Source organism: Heterodontus francisci, chromosome 2, assembly GCF_036365525.1.
Source record: "Heterodontus francisci isolate sHetFra1 chromosome 2, sHetFra1.hap1, whole genome shotgun sequence".
NCBI classification, from domain to species: Eukaryota; Metazoa; Chordata; class Chondrichthyes; order Heterodontiformes; family Heterodontidae; genus Heterodontus; species Heterodontus francisci.
Genome location: NC_090372.1, coordinates 163632675 through 163648217, shown reverse-complemented (window position 1 = coordinate 163648217; position 15543 = coordinate 163632675). Strand labels below are relative to the sequence as shown.

General features: G+C 44.1%; 1 protein-coding gene across 1 annotated transcript in view; it reads left to right on the top strand.

The window, feature by feature from the left end:
- Positions 1-15115, top strand: part of LOC137380849 (alpha-2,8-sialyltransferase 8F-like) — a 54686-nt gene extending 39571 nt beyond the window's left edge. Inside the window, exon 7 of the mRNA XM_068053264.1 lies at positions 14656-15115. Coding sequence (XP_067909365.1) covers positions 14656-15115 — 460 coding nt within the window. The remainder of the gene's footprint in view (positions 1-14655) is intronic.
- Positions 15116-15543: the final 428 nt, after the last annotated feature.

Genomic DNA, 15543 nt, shown 5'->3' with positions numbered 1-15543 from the left:
ATTTTCCATTTGGCATATGGGGTTTTCATAACCTCAGCTGCTGAGTTGACTCCCAAGTTGAGCCCATTGTGAGTTCGAACACTATAAGATACCTCAATTCTTCAAGCCTGATTTGATGGTAACCTGCATTGATGTGAAGTTCAGCAAAATGTTTTGGCACCCTTCACTTTTTTTATGATATCATTAATTGTTGCTATCAAATGTCTTTCTTGTTGTATTGCTTGGTTTGGTGACCGCATATCGACACAGATTCTGATCTTATTCTCACTCTTGCATTTCTTGACAACTTATATGGGTCAATCCCAAGAGGTGGGTTCATCCCTAACATTCTCATTGACATCGAGGTCAAGCAAACACTGAAATTCCTTCTCTGTCAGCTTTCTGATATGGAACGGCATTTGTCCATGTTGACGAATGATTGTACGCACCTTGGGATCTATGTGCAGCTTACATCTAGAACCCTTCAGTTTGCCAATAACCAGGAAGCAGTCAGCATACAGTTCAAGAATGTTTTTGGTACACATAGGAACTGCATGTATGACTGCAACCATGTGCAGATCTGTTCTTGTGTGGAAACTGCAGAACATGTCACTTTCTCCAGACATGACATGGAAAACAGCATTTGTGTGTCACACATGCTTACCACACCGAAAAGGTGAGAGAATGTGGCCAATGTAGAGATAGATTACCCTGAATATACCTTTATGCTATCTTCTGAACACAGCAACCAGCCATGTGTGACTGTGACCATCGGCTGCTCGACACCACAGTGGAAGCATTGCTTGGACACATCATGAACCTGTTTGTGAGATTGCTGTCTATGCTTTGCCGGTGTTTGCTTGACACATGAGCGGTGAACACTGTTCATAGGAGTTGAGCTTGAAGTCTTGGCAGCCTCAACTTCAGCAACTCTGGACTCTGAAAGGGAAAGCGATCCCACTAACTCCGGCAGCTCTGACAACTTGCTGTCTTTCTCAAGTGCTCTCTACATACTTTACTAGAGAGACAACATTCAATTGTTTGTGTTTAGATTTCCTCTGAGACATGTCACATGTCACCAAAGTCACATTTGGTTGCCAGTTGTCTCAATCATGTGCAACATTGTCTTGCTTGCTTCTTGTTTGGTTCATTGGAAAATTATTGTTTTTAATATTGGATTCTTGGGTGAGAAATAAGTTGTTCGTGCATTGTTTGCTGTGTTGCAGTCATCTTGCACAGGTGTAAGTGTCTCAAAAATATTTTCCAGTTCTTCCCCCCATAATAGAAAAGTAAGGCTTTTCTTCTCAAATCATCAGCAATTCCAAACCCCACCATTGTGCTTTCGAAATGTCGCAGCGATTTCTGGCAATGAGGATACACAGATAAGGGCTCAGAGTGCATGTCAAAATGTGATAGGTTGGGCATAGCCATTGCCATCTTGATTGTCAGTGCAGCAATAGTGCATGATCCAGGATTGTGCCTGCAGTACACTATCGCACAGATATCATTAAAGTAAATGATGTCAGAAGGAAGAAACAAATGTGCATTTAGGGCGGCACAGTGGCGCAGTGGTTAGCACCGCAGCCTCACAGCTCCAGCGACCCGGGTTCAATCCTGGGTACTGCCTGTGTGGAGTTTGCAAGTTCTCCCTGTGTCTGCGTGGGTTTCCTCCGGGTGCTCCGGTTTCCTCCCACAAGCCAAAGACTTGCTGATAGGTTAACTGGCCATTATAAATTGCCCCTAGTATAGGTAGGTGGTCGGGAAATATAGGGACAGGTGGGGATGTGGTAGGAATATGGAATTAGTGTAGGATTAGTATAAATGGGTGGTTGATGGTCGGCACAGGCCGAAGGGCCTGTTTCAGTGCTGTATCTCTAAACTAAACTGAACTAAACATTTCGTGGGGTGCTATAATACTGTGATACGTTCTTCTCTAAGGTTTACGAAGAGCAAACGCTGTCATGCATTAGCTGCACTAAGATACAAGACCTGCAGTGCACAAACCCCAACGCTGTCCGTATTTGACAATCTGCAAAGCCTGAAGTGCGCAACTCAAAGCCTCGCAAATTAGAACTGACAATAAAGTAAATGCTAGATCCCATCCTTGTTGTCATTGTAAGATCTCATATTGTAGAGATGTATTATGATAAATCTCTGGTAGAAATACATGGCACTACCTTCTGGACTGCTGCTATAAACAGAATGTTTATTATCAACTCTCTCTAGTAGTACACTGTACATGTTACACCAAGCATGTATGGTGGCTTCAAATGAACAATACACGACATATCAAATGAACAATAAATAAAGAATTTTTTTGCAAAAAGGATCCATCTTAAGTGGGCTGCAGTCTACCCAGCTGCTGATTCAGTGCCTATCATTGCTAAAAAGCAACAGGAGTCAGTGTGAAAAGGCTGACCCCTATCCACAGGAATTGCATACTTCTGGCACTGGGTCAATGAACTCTTCTTATGGACAGACATTGATCTACTGCAAAAACCTTTGAACCTTGACAGTGAGTGTAGGCAAATTATATTATTATTGTATTAGCATCAGACCTCATCTGAATTTCTTCGCTCTTTGTGCCCAAATTTGGGCGTGGATCCAAAGGTGGCCATGGTTACTGAAACTGATGCACAAGAGGACAACACAAAATTGGCTGGGCAAGAGGAACATGAGGCTGGACTCTGGAGGAACTCATGGGTCAACTGCAGACTGCCATCATCTCCCTCTTCATCATCGTCCTCCTCACCATCATTACAGTTGATAAGGAGATCGTTGCATTTCTGACTCATCTTAGTTATCATTACACTTAACCTGCTGTGCCTCCTGATGTTTCAGTGGATCTGCAGGAAAGGAGAATAGAAATTAAGAGCATTATCCATTGGAATTATGGAGACAGGGAACAAAGTAGAACATTGTGTCTGTGTGGTCCTTCACAGGGGTGGCAAAGTGACAGTGCAGGTGTTCAGTCACTAAACTGATGTGGACAATATGCCGCCAACCTCCTGATTTCCGACATGGAGAATAGAGTATCTCCCAATAAGCTCCATGGTCTTCTCTGTGTGAGGAGTTTAAAGTTGGGATGTCTTCTCCAATTGTCTGCCTCTCTTGGACATTGTGCACAATGTGGTTCTGCAAGAAGTTTGAATGCCTGGAGGAGAAAGATCCCAGTTGAGGTGCTTGTGCCAAGTGGCATGGGAAAGCTGAAGTCGGAGATGTGGAGGCATCAGCCTTTTAAAATAGGGAAAGAGGTTTTAAGGGTGTGTTTGTAAATAATTGGCTCTAGGGGAAATGGGGAGCCCTCAGCACAACCTCCTGATTTAGGGACCCCCTTCACCAATCCCCCTGCCTCTTCGACACTTAGACAGGGAAAATTGTGAAGGACTAGTTGTACAAGTGTTGAATAAGAGGATGAAAAGTGTGCCAGTATTCTGGGAGGGCAGGCAGAAATGGAAGAGTGTCTGGTGTGGTACTTTGCCTGCATTGGTAATGTCATTGATTTTTTTCACAGCACCGGACGACTGTCCTTCCAGGTGGCACATATGACATTGCTGGCAGGCTTGCTGGCACAGACACCCGAACCCCGATTTTTAACTCCCCAGTCCCAGCCTGGTGGAAACTGGTCAGGGGCAGTTAAAATCAGGGAAGGGTCCTATCCATTCAGATCCCCCTGTCTTTGAGACAGGTCTGACTATTACCCTTCTCTTTTGAGCAGAACACCCACAGAAAGGCATTCGGGTGCTGTTTAAATATGCAAACCAGGGCCCTGGAACATTTTTGGGTCTCGCACACACTGTACCTACATTACCCAGCCACCAACCTCCCCATTAAAAACAGGATTCTGGAGTCTGTGTCTCAAGGAGGCTTTGGAGGTCCAAGTTCGAAATATCTGTGTCCTCTTTTTCTGATTGCTGTGCTCTCTTGCCTTGTTTGGCTGCTTCCTCCAGATGGTCTTGCTGCAGACATTCCTTAAAACTATGAGAAAAAGATTGAGAGACATGGCAGTGAAGTGAGTGAGCCGAGCAATCTTCATTCCTTACCTGGTTGTTCCCCAGTCTGCTGCTGTAGTGTGCTGGCTGAACTGTTTTTCTAAAGGCAAATTTTCCCCAATGTCCATGCACGACAGCAACTTACAAATGTTGTGCACATGTATTACACCAAAGATTAGTCCAACGGGTATTCAAATGAGTCGACCCAGGAATTCTCATCTATTTCCCTCTCCCGATCACTAGTGGGTGCAAATCTTCGTTTCATGACATAACTACTACACATGCATGTAGTATTTCTCCCCTTGTCTGAAATATTGAATCAAAACTGCTGCACATATAAAAATACTATAATTTAGCAAAATCAATCAATGCAATACAGGGAAATATTAAAGTGCTTTATTACTCCCCCTCCCTAGAAAAGGTCCCTTGCATAGTGTGTCGAGTGACTGAGTTGCAAGGACTATGTGTACTGCACCAAGCATGTCATGTAGCTGCCAGTCCTTCTGGACTACAGGATTCCACGGGCTGTTGGAAACCATTCCTGACAGATGTGCCACTCCTGAACCTGGTGCCTCAGATATCTTACCTAATCACAGTATCCATTGGTATGGCCTGACCGGCACTGAACCTTCTGTGCTGGGCCTTCAGCTGAGCTACCGCACACCAGCAGCTTTGTCCCAAGACTGTGGCTGAACCGTGCTCATCACCTTTGGCAGGGACTGTCCTTATCTGTTAACCTGCCACCTTGCTGAAGCAATTGTGTCTGACAAACATTTTGCTCTGCCCCCAGCAAGGGCATGTGTCATGTGACTTCCCATATAATTCCCTTGCCCAAGTATGACAGAAAAAGTTATTGAACCATATCCTTACCATGAGTGGCTGCGAACACAATCCCTGGATAAAGGACCTTTTGAAATTCAAAATATACAGTGAGTTTCCTCCGTCTATTCCCAATCCATCAGATGGAGTCAACTGACTGTAACTTCTCCAGTCCCCCTCGGCTTGTACTGCCCGAGCTCCACTAGGCGATGGGATGAAAATTGGTTGGGTTTTATGATGGGTGGCATTGTCAGATGAACACTTAGGAATTGAAGATGACAATTGCTCACAAAGTTGCACTTAAAAAATCAGTACCATTGATATAGAAACATAGAAACATAGAAAAATAGAAGCAGGAGTAGGCCATTCGGCCCTTCGAGTCTGCACTGCCATTCAATACGATCATGGCTGAGCATCCAAACTCAGTACCCTGTTCCCCCTTTCTCCCTGGATCACTTTGGCCCTAAGAACTATATCCAACTCTTTCTTGAATATATTTAATGATTTGGCCTCAACTGCTTTCTGTGGTAAAGAATTCCACAGGTTCACCAGTGAAGAAATCCCTCCTCATCTCTGTCCTAAATGGCTTATCACTTATCCTTAGACTGTGACCCCTGGTCCTGGACTCCCCCACCATCGGGAAATCCTTCCTGATCTAGTCTGTCCAGTCCTGTTAGAATTTTGTAGGTTTCAATGAGATCCCCTCTCATTCTTCTAAACTCTAGCGAATACAAGCCTAATCGACCCAATCTCTCTTCATACGTCAGTCCTGTCATCCCAGAAATCAGTCTGGTGAACCTTCGCTGCACTGTCTCCATAGCAAGAACATCCGTCCTCAGATAAGGAGAGCAAAACTGCACACAATACTCCAGATGTGGTCTCACCAAGGCCTTGTAAACCTGCAGCAAGACATCCCTTCTCCTGTACTCGAATCCTCTCGCTATGATGGCCAACATACCATTTGCCTTCTTAACTGCCTGCTGCACCTGCATGCTTACTTTCAGTGACTGGTGCACAAGGACACCCAGGTCTCGCTGCACCTCCTCCTTTCCCAATCTAATCTATCACCGTTCAGATAATAATCTGCCTTTCTGTTTTTGCCACAAAAGTGGATAACCTCACATTTATCCACATTATATTTCATCTGCCATGTATTTGCCCACTCACTCAACCTGTCCAAATCACACTGGAGCTCCTCTGCATCCTCCTCACAGCTCACACTCCCACCCAGCTTTATGTTGTCTGCAAACTTGAATATATTACGTTTAATTCCCTCATCTATATCATTAATATATGTTGTGAATACCTGGGGTCCTAGCGCTGATCCCTGCGGTACCCCACTAGTCACTGCCTGCCACTCGGATAAGAGCTCGTTTATTCCTACTCTTTGTTTCCTGTCTACCAACCAGTTCTCTATTCACGTCAGTACCTTACCCCCAATCCCATGTACTTTAGAATTAGAACATTACAGCGCAGTACAGGCCCTTCGGCCCTCGATATTGCGCCGACCTGTGAAACCATCTGACCTACACTATTCCATTTTCATCCATATGTCTATCTAATAACCACTTAAATGCCCTTAAAGTTGGCGAGTCTACTACTGTTGCAGGCAGGGCGTTCCACGCCCCTACTGCTCTCTGAGTAAAGAAACTACCTCTAACATCTGTCCTATATCTATCACCCCTCAACTTAAAGCTATGTCCCCTCGTGTTTGCCATCACCATCCGAGGAAAAAGACTCCCACTATCCACCCTATCTAACCCTCTGATTATCTTATATGTCTCTATTAAGTCACTTCTCCTCCTCCTTTTCTCCAACGAAAACAACCTCAAGTCCCTCAGCCTTTCCTTGTAAGACCTTCCCTCCATACCAGGCAACATCCTAGTAAATCTCCTCTGCACCCTTTCCAAAGCTTTAAACATAGAAACATAGAAAATAGGAGCCGGAGTAGGCCATTCGGCCCTTCGAGCCTGCTCCACCATTCATTATGATCATGGCTGATCATCCAACTCAGTAACCTGTTCATGCTTTCGCCCCATACCCTTTGATCTCTTTAGACCCAAGAGCTATATCTAATTCCTTCTTGAAAACATACAATGTTTTGGCCTCAACTGCTTTATGTGGTTGCGGATTCCACAGGCTCACCACTCTCTGGGTGAAGAAATTTCCCCTCATCTCAGTCCTGAAAGGTTTACCCCGTATCCTTAGACTACAACCCCTGGTTCTGGACTCCCCCACCATCGGGAACATGCTTCCTGCATCTACCCTGTCAAGTCCTGTGAGAATTTTTTTAGGTTTAATTTTGCACGCTAATCTCTTATGTGAGACCTTATCGAAAGCCTTCTGAAAGTCCAAATATACCACATCCTCTGGGTCTCCCTTATCTATTCTACCAGTTACATCCTCAAAAAATTCCAGTAGATTTGTCAAGCATGATTTCCCTTTCGTAAATGCATGTTGACTTTGTCTGATCCTGTCATTGTTTTCCAAGTGCTCTGCTATTACATCTTTTATAATGGACTCTAGCATTTTCCCCACTACTGATGTACTGTGACTTGACCATTTTGGAGGAGTATTTGCATAGCATTGTGTGTGAAACTTCAGAAGCAAATCAAAATATATCATCATATGTTTACCAATTGGATCACTGTCAATTAAAATTACCAAATGCATTGAGGTCCCAAAATTCCACAAGGCCTCAGCCCTGGCAGTGCACTCCAGCTGTGACCCTGCTGAAGTTTGTGGGGTCAACCTTATTTGTTTAGGACTGGGACAGGTGGGCAACAAGGCCACTTCAGGTGTATCTTTGAAGCCACCTGCCCCAGGTGTCTGTTGTGTGATCACCTTCAGATTGATGTCCCTTTAAGATCTCAGTATGCTAATGAGCTATGTACCAGGATGTAGTCACGTGACTGCAAGCCATGGTCACTCTGCAACTGTAACACCCAGTTGAAGGTTCTGTAAATAGTTTGCTCTTTAATGTATATAACAGTTTCGCCGTTAATAAAACTGTTAGACGTCTTCAACCAACTGGATTCCACACATTTCATTTCTGTTGTATTAGACAACATAAAGAACTCATTACATAGTGGTAGCTGTGGTGAAAGGACAAAGTCTAAAGCTGAGACCACAGTTAAAACAGCTGTGAAAACAACGCTGCCTAAAGTCAAAAGAGAGAAAGTTCAAAAGAAATACTGGCCCAAAATGTGGAAAAAAGAAAGAACTTACCTCCAGTTGTGGAAGACAGAGCTCAGAACGGCAGGCTACAAATAAATTCCTGCAATCGGGTGAGTTATTGTTCTGATGGTCATGGAATCCCCGTTTTAACAAAACAACTTTGAAGTGCTTAAAAGGCTGACTATTTTCACAGGCTCCATTTAAAAAAAAAAAGTGAAGACCCGGTTCTGGGCACAGGCTGATCGAGGTCAGAGACATTACAGGAGGCATCTGATAGCAAAAAGCATGGGAAAACCCTAAATTCTGCAGCGTCTCCATTCATGCAACCAAAGATTTTTTTAAAAATCATTAAACCTTTTCAGCGTGAAGAAGAGTTTCCATTCACGCAGCCAGAGCTTTAAAAAAATCATTACACCACTTGAGTGTGAAGAACCTAAACAAACTCGAGCAAAAATAATCAATTGAACAGCTGTGTGAACAGGCCAGTTTAAATGCTGCAAGCAAGATAAACAGAGAACACTGTCAGACACCTGCTACTCTCCATCCAAGCAGCTAGTCTCAACAGCAAAGGATTTCTTAAAGGGGAAACAACACAGAGTGAATAGAGCAAGTTTTAAAACCAGTTTGGAAACTGGTGGAAAAGTCATAATAAATACAGTGCCGAAAACACACTCAGAGTTGAGCAAAGTTAAATATAGAGCAGAAAACAAAAGAACAGCAGAAAGATGGATTCCGAATTTCCCAGCATGAACTAGAAGGGCAATTGATATCATATCTGAGTTCAAACTTTTTAAACAAAGAATGCACTTATGCTCCACTGACCAAGCAACTGTAGTATCAAAGAAACAGACTGTATAAATGCTGATACCAATTGGAAATCAGGGGTTACACAGAATCAACATCTCTGGCTTATCTGATGAGGGCCAGAAAGATCCCACTAAGATATGGAAAGTGCTAGAAGATCAGCTCCGATTATAAGTGAATTTTAGAATGCACCACCTGGAATTAATATCCTACAGGCAGCAGCCACAGGAATCAATAGATCAGTTCATCAGCAGATGTCGTAGTAATGGCAATGAATGCCATTGTTCAGAAACTGAGCTGTCAGAATGAATAATGGAGCTAGTGATTGTATCAACATCCATTGAAGTGTTTCAGAAAGACTTCCTGGGGGGAAAAAGGCCACAGCAATGATGCACTGATGGCAGGAAATACGAAGCCATTGTAGCTTGGCAACAGCATCTGAAAGCACAAGGTGCAGCCAATAGCATCGGCGTGACAACCAGGTCGAAAAAAGTAAATATGCTGTGTGGTAAGTGTGGCTTGTCCCACTCATCGAGAAGTCGTCCTGCATTTCAAGATCTGTGCAAGGCATGTGGTGCAAAAGGACACTGGGCCCACCTATGCAAGAAATCTGGCTCCAAAGACACAGCCAGAAGTTACAGTAGGATACAAACAAACAGGCACAGCAACAAGGCAATGGCAGAAAGGAAAGCACCAGAGACCTGTATGAATGCAAACTAATGCACAAAGTCCTGAGACAAGACTCAGAGAGAAGCGATTCTGAGCCAAAAGATGAGCTGGCATTTCACATTGTGAACCTGACACATTGTGTTGTTGATGAAGTCAAACAACTGGAAGCTTTCGCCGCTATTAACATCATGTGCCCAAAGAAAGCTGGCAAACATACACTCCAGGTTAAGATCGACACCGGAGCTAGTACAAATATCCTACCAGTCCGAATCCTGAAGGATATGTTCCAGAGTTGGTGGAAATCAATGATACAACTGACAAATGCAAAGTTATCTGCATGTAATGGGTCACCCATTCCTTGCAGTGGCACACTGTCAATGCAATGTACCTATGGCAAGTCAGCACGGAAACTGCAAATATTTTACCTGGTAGATATGAGCGGACTAGCAATGGCAGAACTACCAGCGTGAAAGGTCCTCAACATTGTGACTATCCACAAGGTCACTAAGGTACCAATTACAGCAGAAGAGTCCAAGGGTCCTACAGTGAGTCAGTTCATGACCTACAACAAATGTACCCAGACAGGTTTGATGCCATAGGAGATTTCAAAGGTGATGCTGTACTGCACCTCAGCGAAAATACAATTCTGTCAATCAGCCCTCCCAGAAAGTGCAACAAGCACATACAAGATAGGTTAAGCACGAGTTAGATGACATGGAAGGCAATGGCATCATCCATCGGTTGTATCATCACACAGACTGGTGCAGCTCAATTACGTGCGTACTAAAGAAAGATGGAGCAATCAGGGTATGTCTAGTGATTGAGGCGTCTAAACCTCTCCCTAAAGAGATGCCCCCACAAGATTCCAACACTAGAGGAATTGAATCCCAATTTCAAAGGTGCCAAATTCTTCTCCAAGTTGAATGCTAAACAAAGATATCAGTGGGTACACCTAGTTAAGAAATCTCAAGAAGTCATTACCTTCAGGATACTATTTGAAAGGTATTACTTCCAGAGACTACCCTTCAGCTTCTCTGTCAGCCAAGATCTGTTTCAGCAGCATATGGACAAAATCATAGAAAACGCGCCTGGATGGATATGCATTGCCGATGATATTGCGATAAAACAAAAGAAGAGCATGATCAAAATCTTCATTGACTGATGGCAGTAGCTCATCATGAAGGGCTCATTTTTAACAGTAAGAAGTGTCAGGTTAACGTAAGTCAGATCAATTTCTTTGGCTCCATCTATTCAGGTTGTGGAATCCGTCCTGACATAGGCAAAGTCAAAGATGTAAGGCATATGCCTATCCGACAAAACAATGAAGACCTCCAGAGATGTCTTGGATTTTTCAACTTCTTGGCACCATATATTTCAACTTTTCTGACAAAGCATCATCGCTGAGAGAGCTTTTAAAGAAGGATGTACCATCTGTATGGCGGGAGGACCATCAGCATAAATTTGAGACTCTCAAACAAGCATTGTCAGCGGAAACCTGTACCCTGCAGTACTACGATCCAAGAAAGAAGGCAATTGTTGGATCTCAATTTTCCTGTTCTCATTGGTTACACCAAAAAGAGACGAAGTCCGACTGTAGCTTTAAGAAACTTTATTGAAGTACTTAGTGGGTACATCATCAGCGAAGCGTACAACAACAACACCTGGGCTCTCCTCCCTCTTCCTCCATGCTTTTTCCCTGCCTGGGCGGGGAAATCAAGCCTTTCTTATAGTTCTTCTTACAAATCAGTGACACTCCCTTTATGTTCCCAATTGGTTTACAAACTCTGCAGTTTCTTGGTGTTAGGGCCTGATTGGGGCACTGCCTTGTCACCTCTCCCTCAAGCAGTTTCTTATTCCCCTATCTCCCTGGGAACGTTGGGCTGATTGTCATACAAAGGGTTAGTCTTCAACAGCTGCAGCTGTCCTGCTAGGTTTTAGCTGGTTAGTCTATTTCTACTGATAAGCTGTCCCTACAGCACTGAATAGGCTACTATGAATTTCTGATAAGCTGTCTGCTGAAGCTCTAAAGCTATGAAGTCATTACTGATAAGCAGTCTCTGCAGCTCCGAAGCTAGCTTGTTAGCAATACATGATTGATTAATTATTTCATCTTAAATGTCCCCATATTATTTTGTTCTTAAAAATTCTGTTCTGACAACAATCTTGGAAGGCGACGCCTCACAGAAAGGGCTAGGAGCTTGCATCCTGCAGGATGGCAAATCAATTGCATTCAGGTCCGAATGTTTATCCTCAGTACAGTCCAATTACTCAAACATAGAGCGTGAAACACTTGCTCTTGTGTTTGGGATCACAAGGTTCAACACCTACCCGTTCAGCAGGCAGTTCACTACAGAAACCAACCACAAACCACTGGAGATGACCTGGCACAAATCATTGACAACCATTACAGCGACTCTTAGTGAAAGTACAGGGGTACGACCTCGTCTGCTACAAACTGGATACCAAAACGGTCACCTCGGATATGCTGAGCAGATTGCCAAATCTGAGCAAGAACGAAGAAGTCCCATTGGATCTACAAGTAGACAGCATGGACATTGAATTGGAAGATGTGCTCAAAAGCGATTTTATTGTATTTTGTTCAGTGCAAATGTGACCAACTACAATCAGAAACAGCCAATGGCCCACAACTGAATGCATTGTGGACAGTCATCATGGAAGGTTGGTCAGATACAGTAAAAGAGGTGCAGGCTTGGAGGGCCGAAGGGCCTGTTACTGTGCTGTAATTTTCTTTGTTCATTTCTTTGTTCAGAAACCCTCAGGTGCTTTTGGCCTTACAGCAATGAGCTTGGTATCTTGAGATGTGTCACCTTCAAGGGAAAACAAGTGATTGTGCCCAAAGCTCTCTGAAAGGATATCTTGTCACAACTTCACCAAGGCCATATGGGTATAAAGCGAACAAGACGACTGGCACGAGAGACTGTTTATTGGCCAGGGATAAACAGTGACATTAAAAGGTTAGTGAGGATGTGCGAGGCATGCCAGAGTCACCAGCCACAACAATGCAAAGAACCTCTACACCCTCACGAGATTTCCTCAGTCCCTTGGTCCAAAATCGCCACTGATTTATTTTCCATTAATGGAGACAACTTTATCTTAGTCACCGATTTATTTCTCCAAATTTCCAATTGTCAGACAGGTAAAAGACACTTCAAGCCCAGTCATCACAGACACATTGAGTGCTATATTCAGTTTATTTGGTGCACCTGAAGAAATCATTTCTGACAATGGGACACAGTATACGGGCAAATCTTTCAGGGATATGTGCGCCAAATGGGACATAAACCATGTGACGTCCTCGCCACATTACCCTAGATCTAATGGTCTTGCTGAGCAAATGGTTCACACAGTCAAATCACTTATCCTAAAGTGTAGGACAATGAAACAAGATTTTTGTGTTGCCATGCTCCACCTCAGAGCTGCACCTATGGATATGGTTTTACAGTCACCAGCAGAGATCATGTTTGGTAGACAAGTGCGAACAACTCTGCCAAGCCATCGTCTATCCAAATTCTCCTGGGTGCAGGAGACACTGCTTGGAAAATAGGGGAGAATGAAGATGGCTCATGATCGACACGCAGGGGCGAAACTACCTCAACTACACGTAGGACTAAAGGTCAGGGTCACACACCCCACAATGAGAACATGGATATCCACAGAGGTATCCAAAGTATGCAGTGAGCCTGGGCCCTAAGACAGTACAATATATCGTGGACTGGTGTTGAGAAGGAACCGAAGCCAACTAAGAGAAGTGTGCAATACTCCAATTGCACACAGCGGTCTCAAAAGACCACACTCTGATGATGAGGATGTGACGGAACAACAGGACAGCAATCAACACATTGACAACATGCCTGCAAATCAAAAACAACCAAGGCTGAAATCCACATCCCCAGAAGGTTATACCATAACCAGATCTGGAAGAGTTGCCAAACCACAAAACGATATATGGACTCTTAAGCTTCTATACTTGTAAATTTTATAATCTTTATCCCGTATAACTAATTTTGATGTTATCTAATTTTATGTGTTTTTACTTGTAGCATACGAGACGTTACTTTGGAAAAAAGGGGGATGTTGTGTGATTGTCTTGAGAGCGATATCCCTTTAAGATCTCAGTATGTTGATGAGCTGAGTACCAGGACATAGTCAGGTGACTGCAAGCCATGGTCACTCTGCAACTATAACACCCAGATGAAGTTTCTGTAAATAGTTTGCTCTTCACTGTATATAGCAGTTTAGCTGTTAATAAACCTGTCAGAGATCTTCAACCAAATGGACTCCATGCATTTTATTTATGTTGCATCAGACAACATAAAGAACTCATTACAATGCCTGGAAAATTCAACACCCACCAGCCCACATGTGGGAAGAATACCCAGGTCCAATCCTACCACCCTCCACCTCTTCTCACCCAACTGGGCACTGTTACAACTTCACAGCGAACAACAAAGTTGATCCAGGAATTTTTTGCCGACCTTGAAACCTACTGTTTGGCCCTGGGTGAACCAGCTGCCATTGGAACAATGTATCCGTTTCCATAGCCAAAACTGGGAAAATCTGGTACGACCCTGGTCCCACTCGACCATTTCCCTATCTCATCCTGCTCAACCATGACCACAACCGATTCTTGCCCCCCCGCTGACCATGACTCCAACCCATGCTTCCCTGCCTCATCCCTGGTTATCGCTACAACCTACCCCACCCCGACTTGCTCCGGCACAAACTTGCACCTGCACCCCCTCACCCGACACTAGCCACAACACCGGCCCACTATGTCTTGGCCACAATCTCACCCCATTTGGGCCCAGCCATGACCAAGGCTCCACTCCACCCTGGCCATGACCCCACGTCACCCATCCCAGCCATGACCCCACGTCACCCCACTCCAGCTATGACCCCAGCTCTGGCCACGATCCAACAGCAACCCCTCCCAATCCAACCCCACCATAGCTTCAACCACAACGACAACTGTGTCCATGGCCATGGCTTGTCATTTGCCTTGTACCGGACAAATAGAAGGTGCATTCTTTGCAAGGCTGCTTGGAAATTCCCAAAAATGACAAGAGACTCAATATAACCAGTCACTGCCATTTCCGTAGGGGTTCCGCTGGTCTCCTACCAAAGTTACGCCAGGAGCCTAATAAAATCCCTGAATTTCAGAGACTAAACATAAACAATCTTGTTTATTTTACAGGTACAAAAATCTAAATTTAAGGAGAAGACCTTTTGTGGACTATGTATCTGCCTATAATGATGCATTTATTCTGCTGCCTGCATTTTCTTATTCAGTCAATACTTCACCTTCATTTAAAGTCTCCTATACTCTGCAAGATTTTGGAACAAAACAACAGGCAATATTCTCAAATCCATCATACATGAAAACTGTCAGTCAGTTCTGGAAAGCCGAAGGTGTAAAAGAGCGTCGTCTTTCTACTGGTTTCATAATATTAAGTGCAGCATTGGAAATGTGTGAGGAAGTGTCAGTGTATGGATTCTGGCCCTTCTCTAAAGGTGTGCATAGAAACCAATTGTCCAATCATTACTATGACAATGTAATGCCAAAAAATGTCCACTCAATGCCTCATGAATTCTACAAACTTCTGCAGCTTCACATGAAAGGCATTGTCAAACTGCAAGCTGATGAGTGTGAATAAATGAGATGGATTTTACCATCTGGAGATGAGCTAGGAGGCGGGAGAGGTTATAAAATGATGGTGGAAAGCATGAGGAGGGAAGCCCGACATCATCCCGCTGCCGTGGATATTTCCAGAGATGGGAGTGGCAGCGGCACGGCCGCCCACCGACAATCATTGGGAATTAAGGTAATTAACTGGCCTATTAATGACCATTCTATGCCTCTGCCGGCATTTTACTAGAATCATAGCATCATAGAAACTGTACAGCGCAGAAAGAGGCCACTTGGCCCATCATGTCTGCACCGGCTGAAAAAAGAGCCACCCAGCATTTGGTCCGTAGCCCTGCAGGTGACGGCATTTCAGGTGCACATCCAAGCACCTTTTAAATGAGATGAGGTTTTTGACCTCTGCCACCCTTTCAGGCAGTGCCTTCCAGACCCGCACCA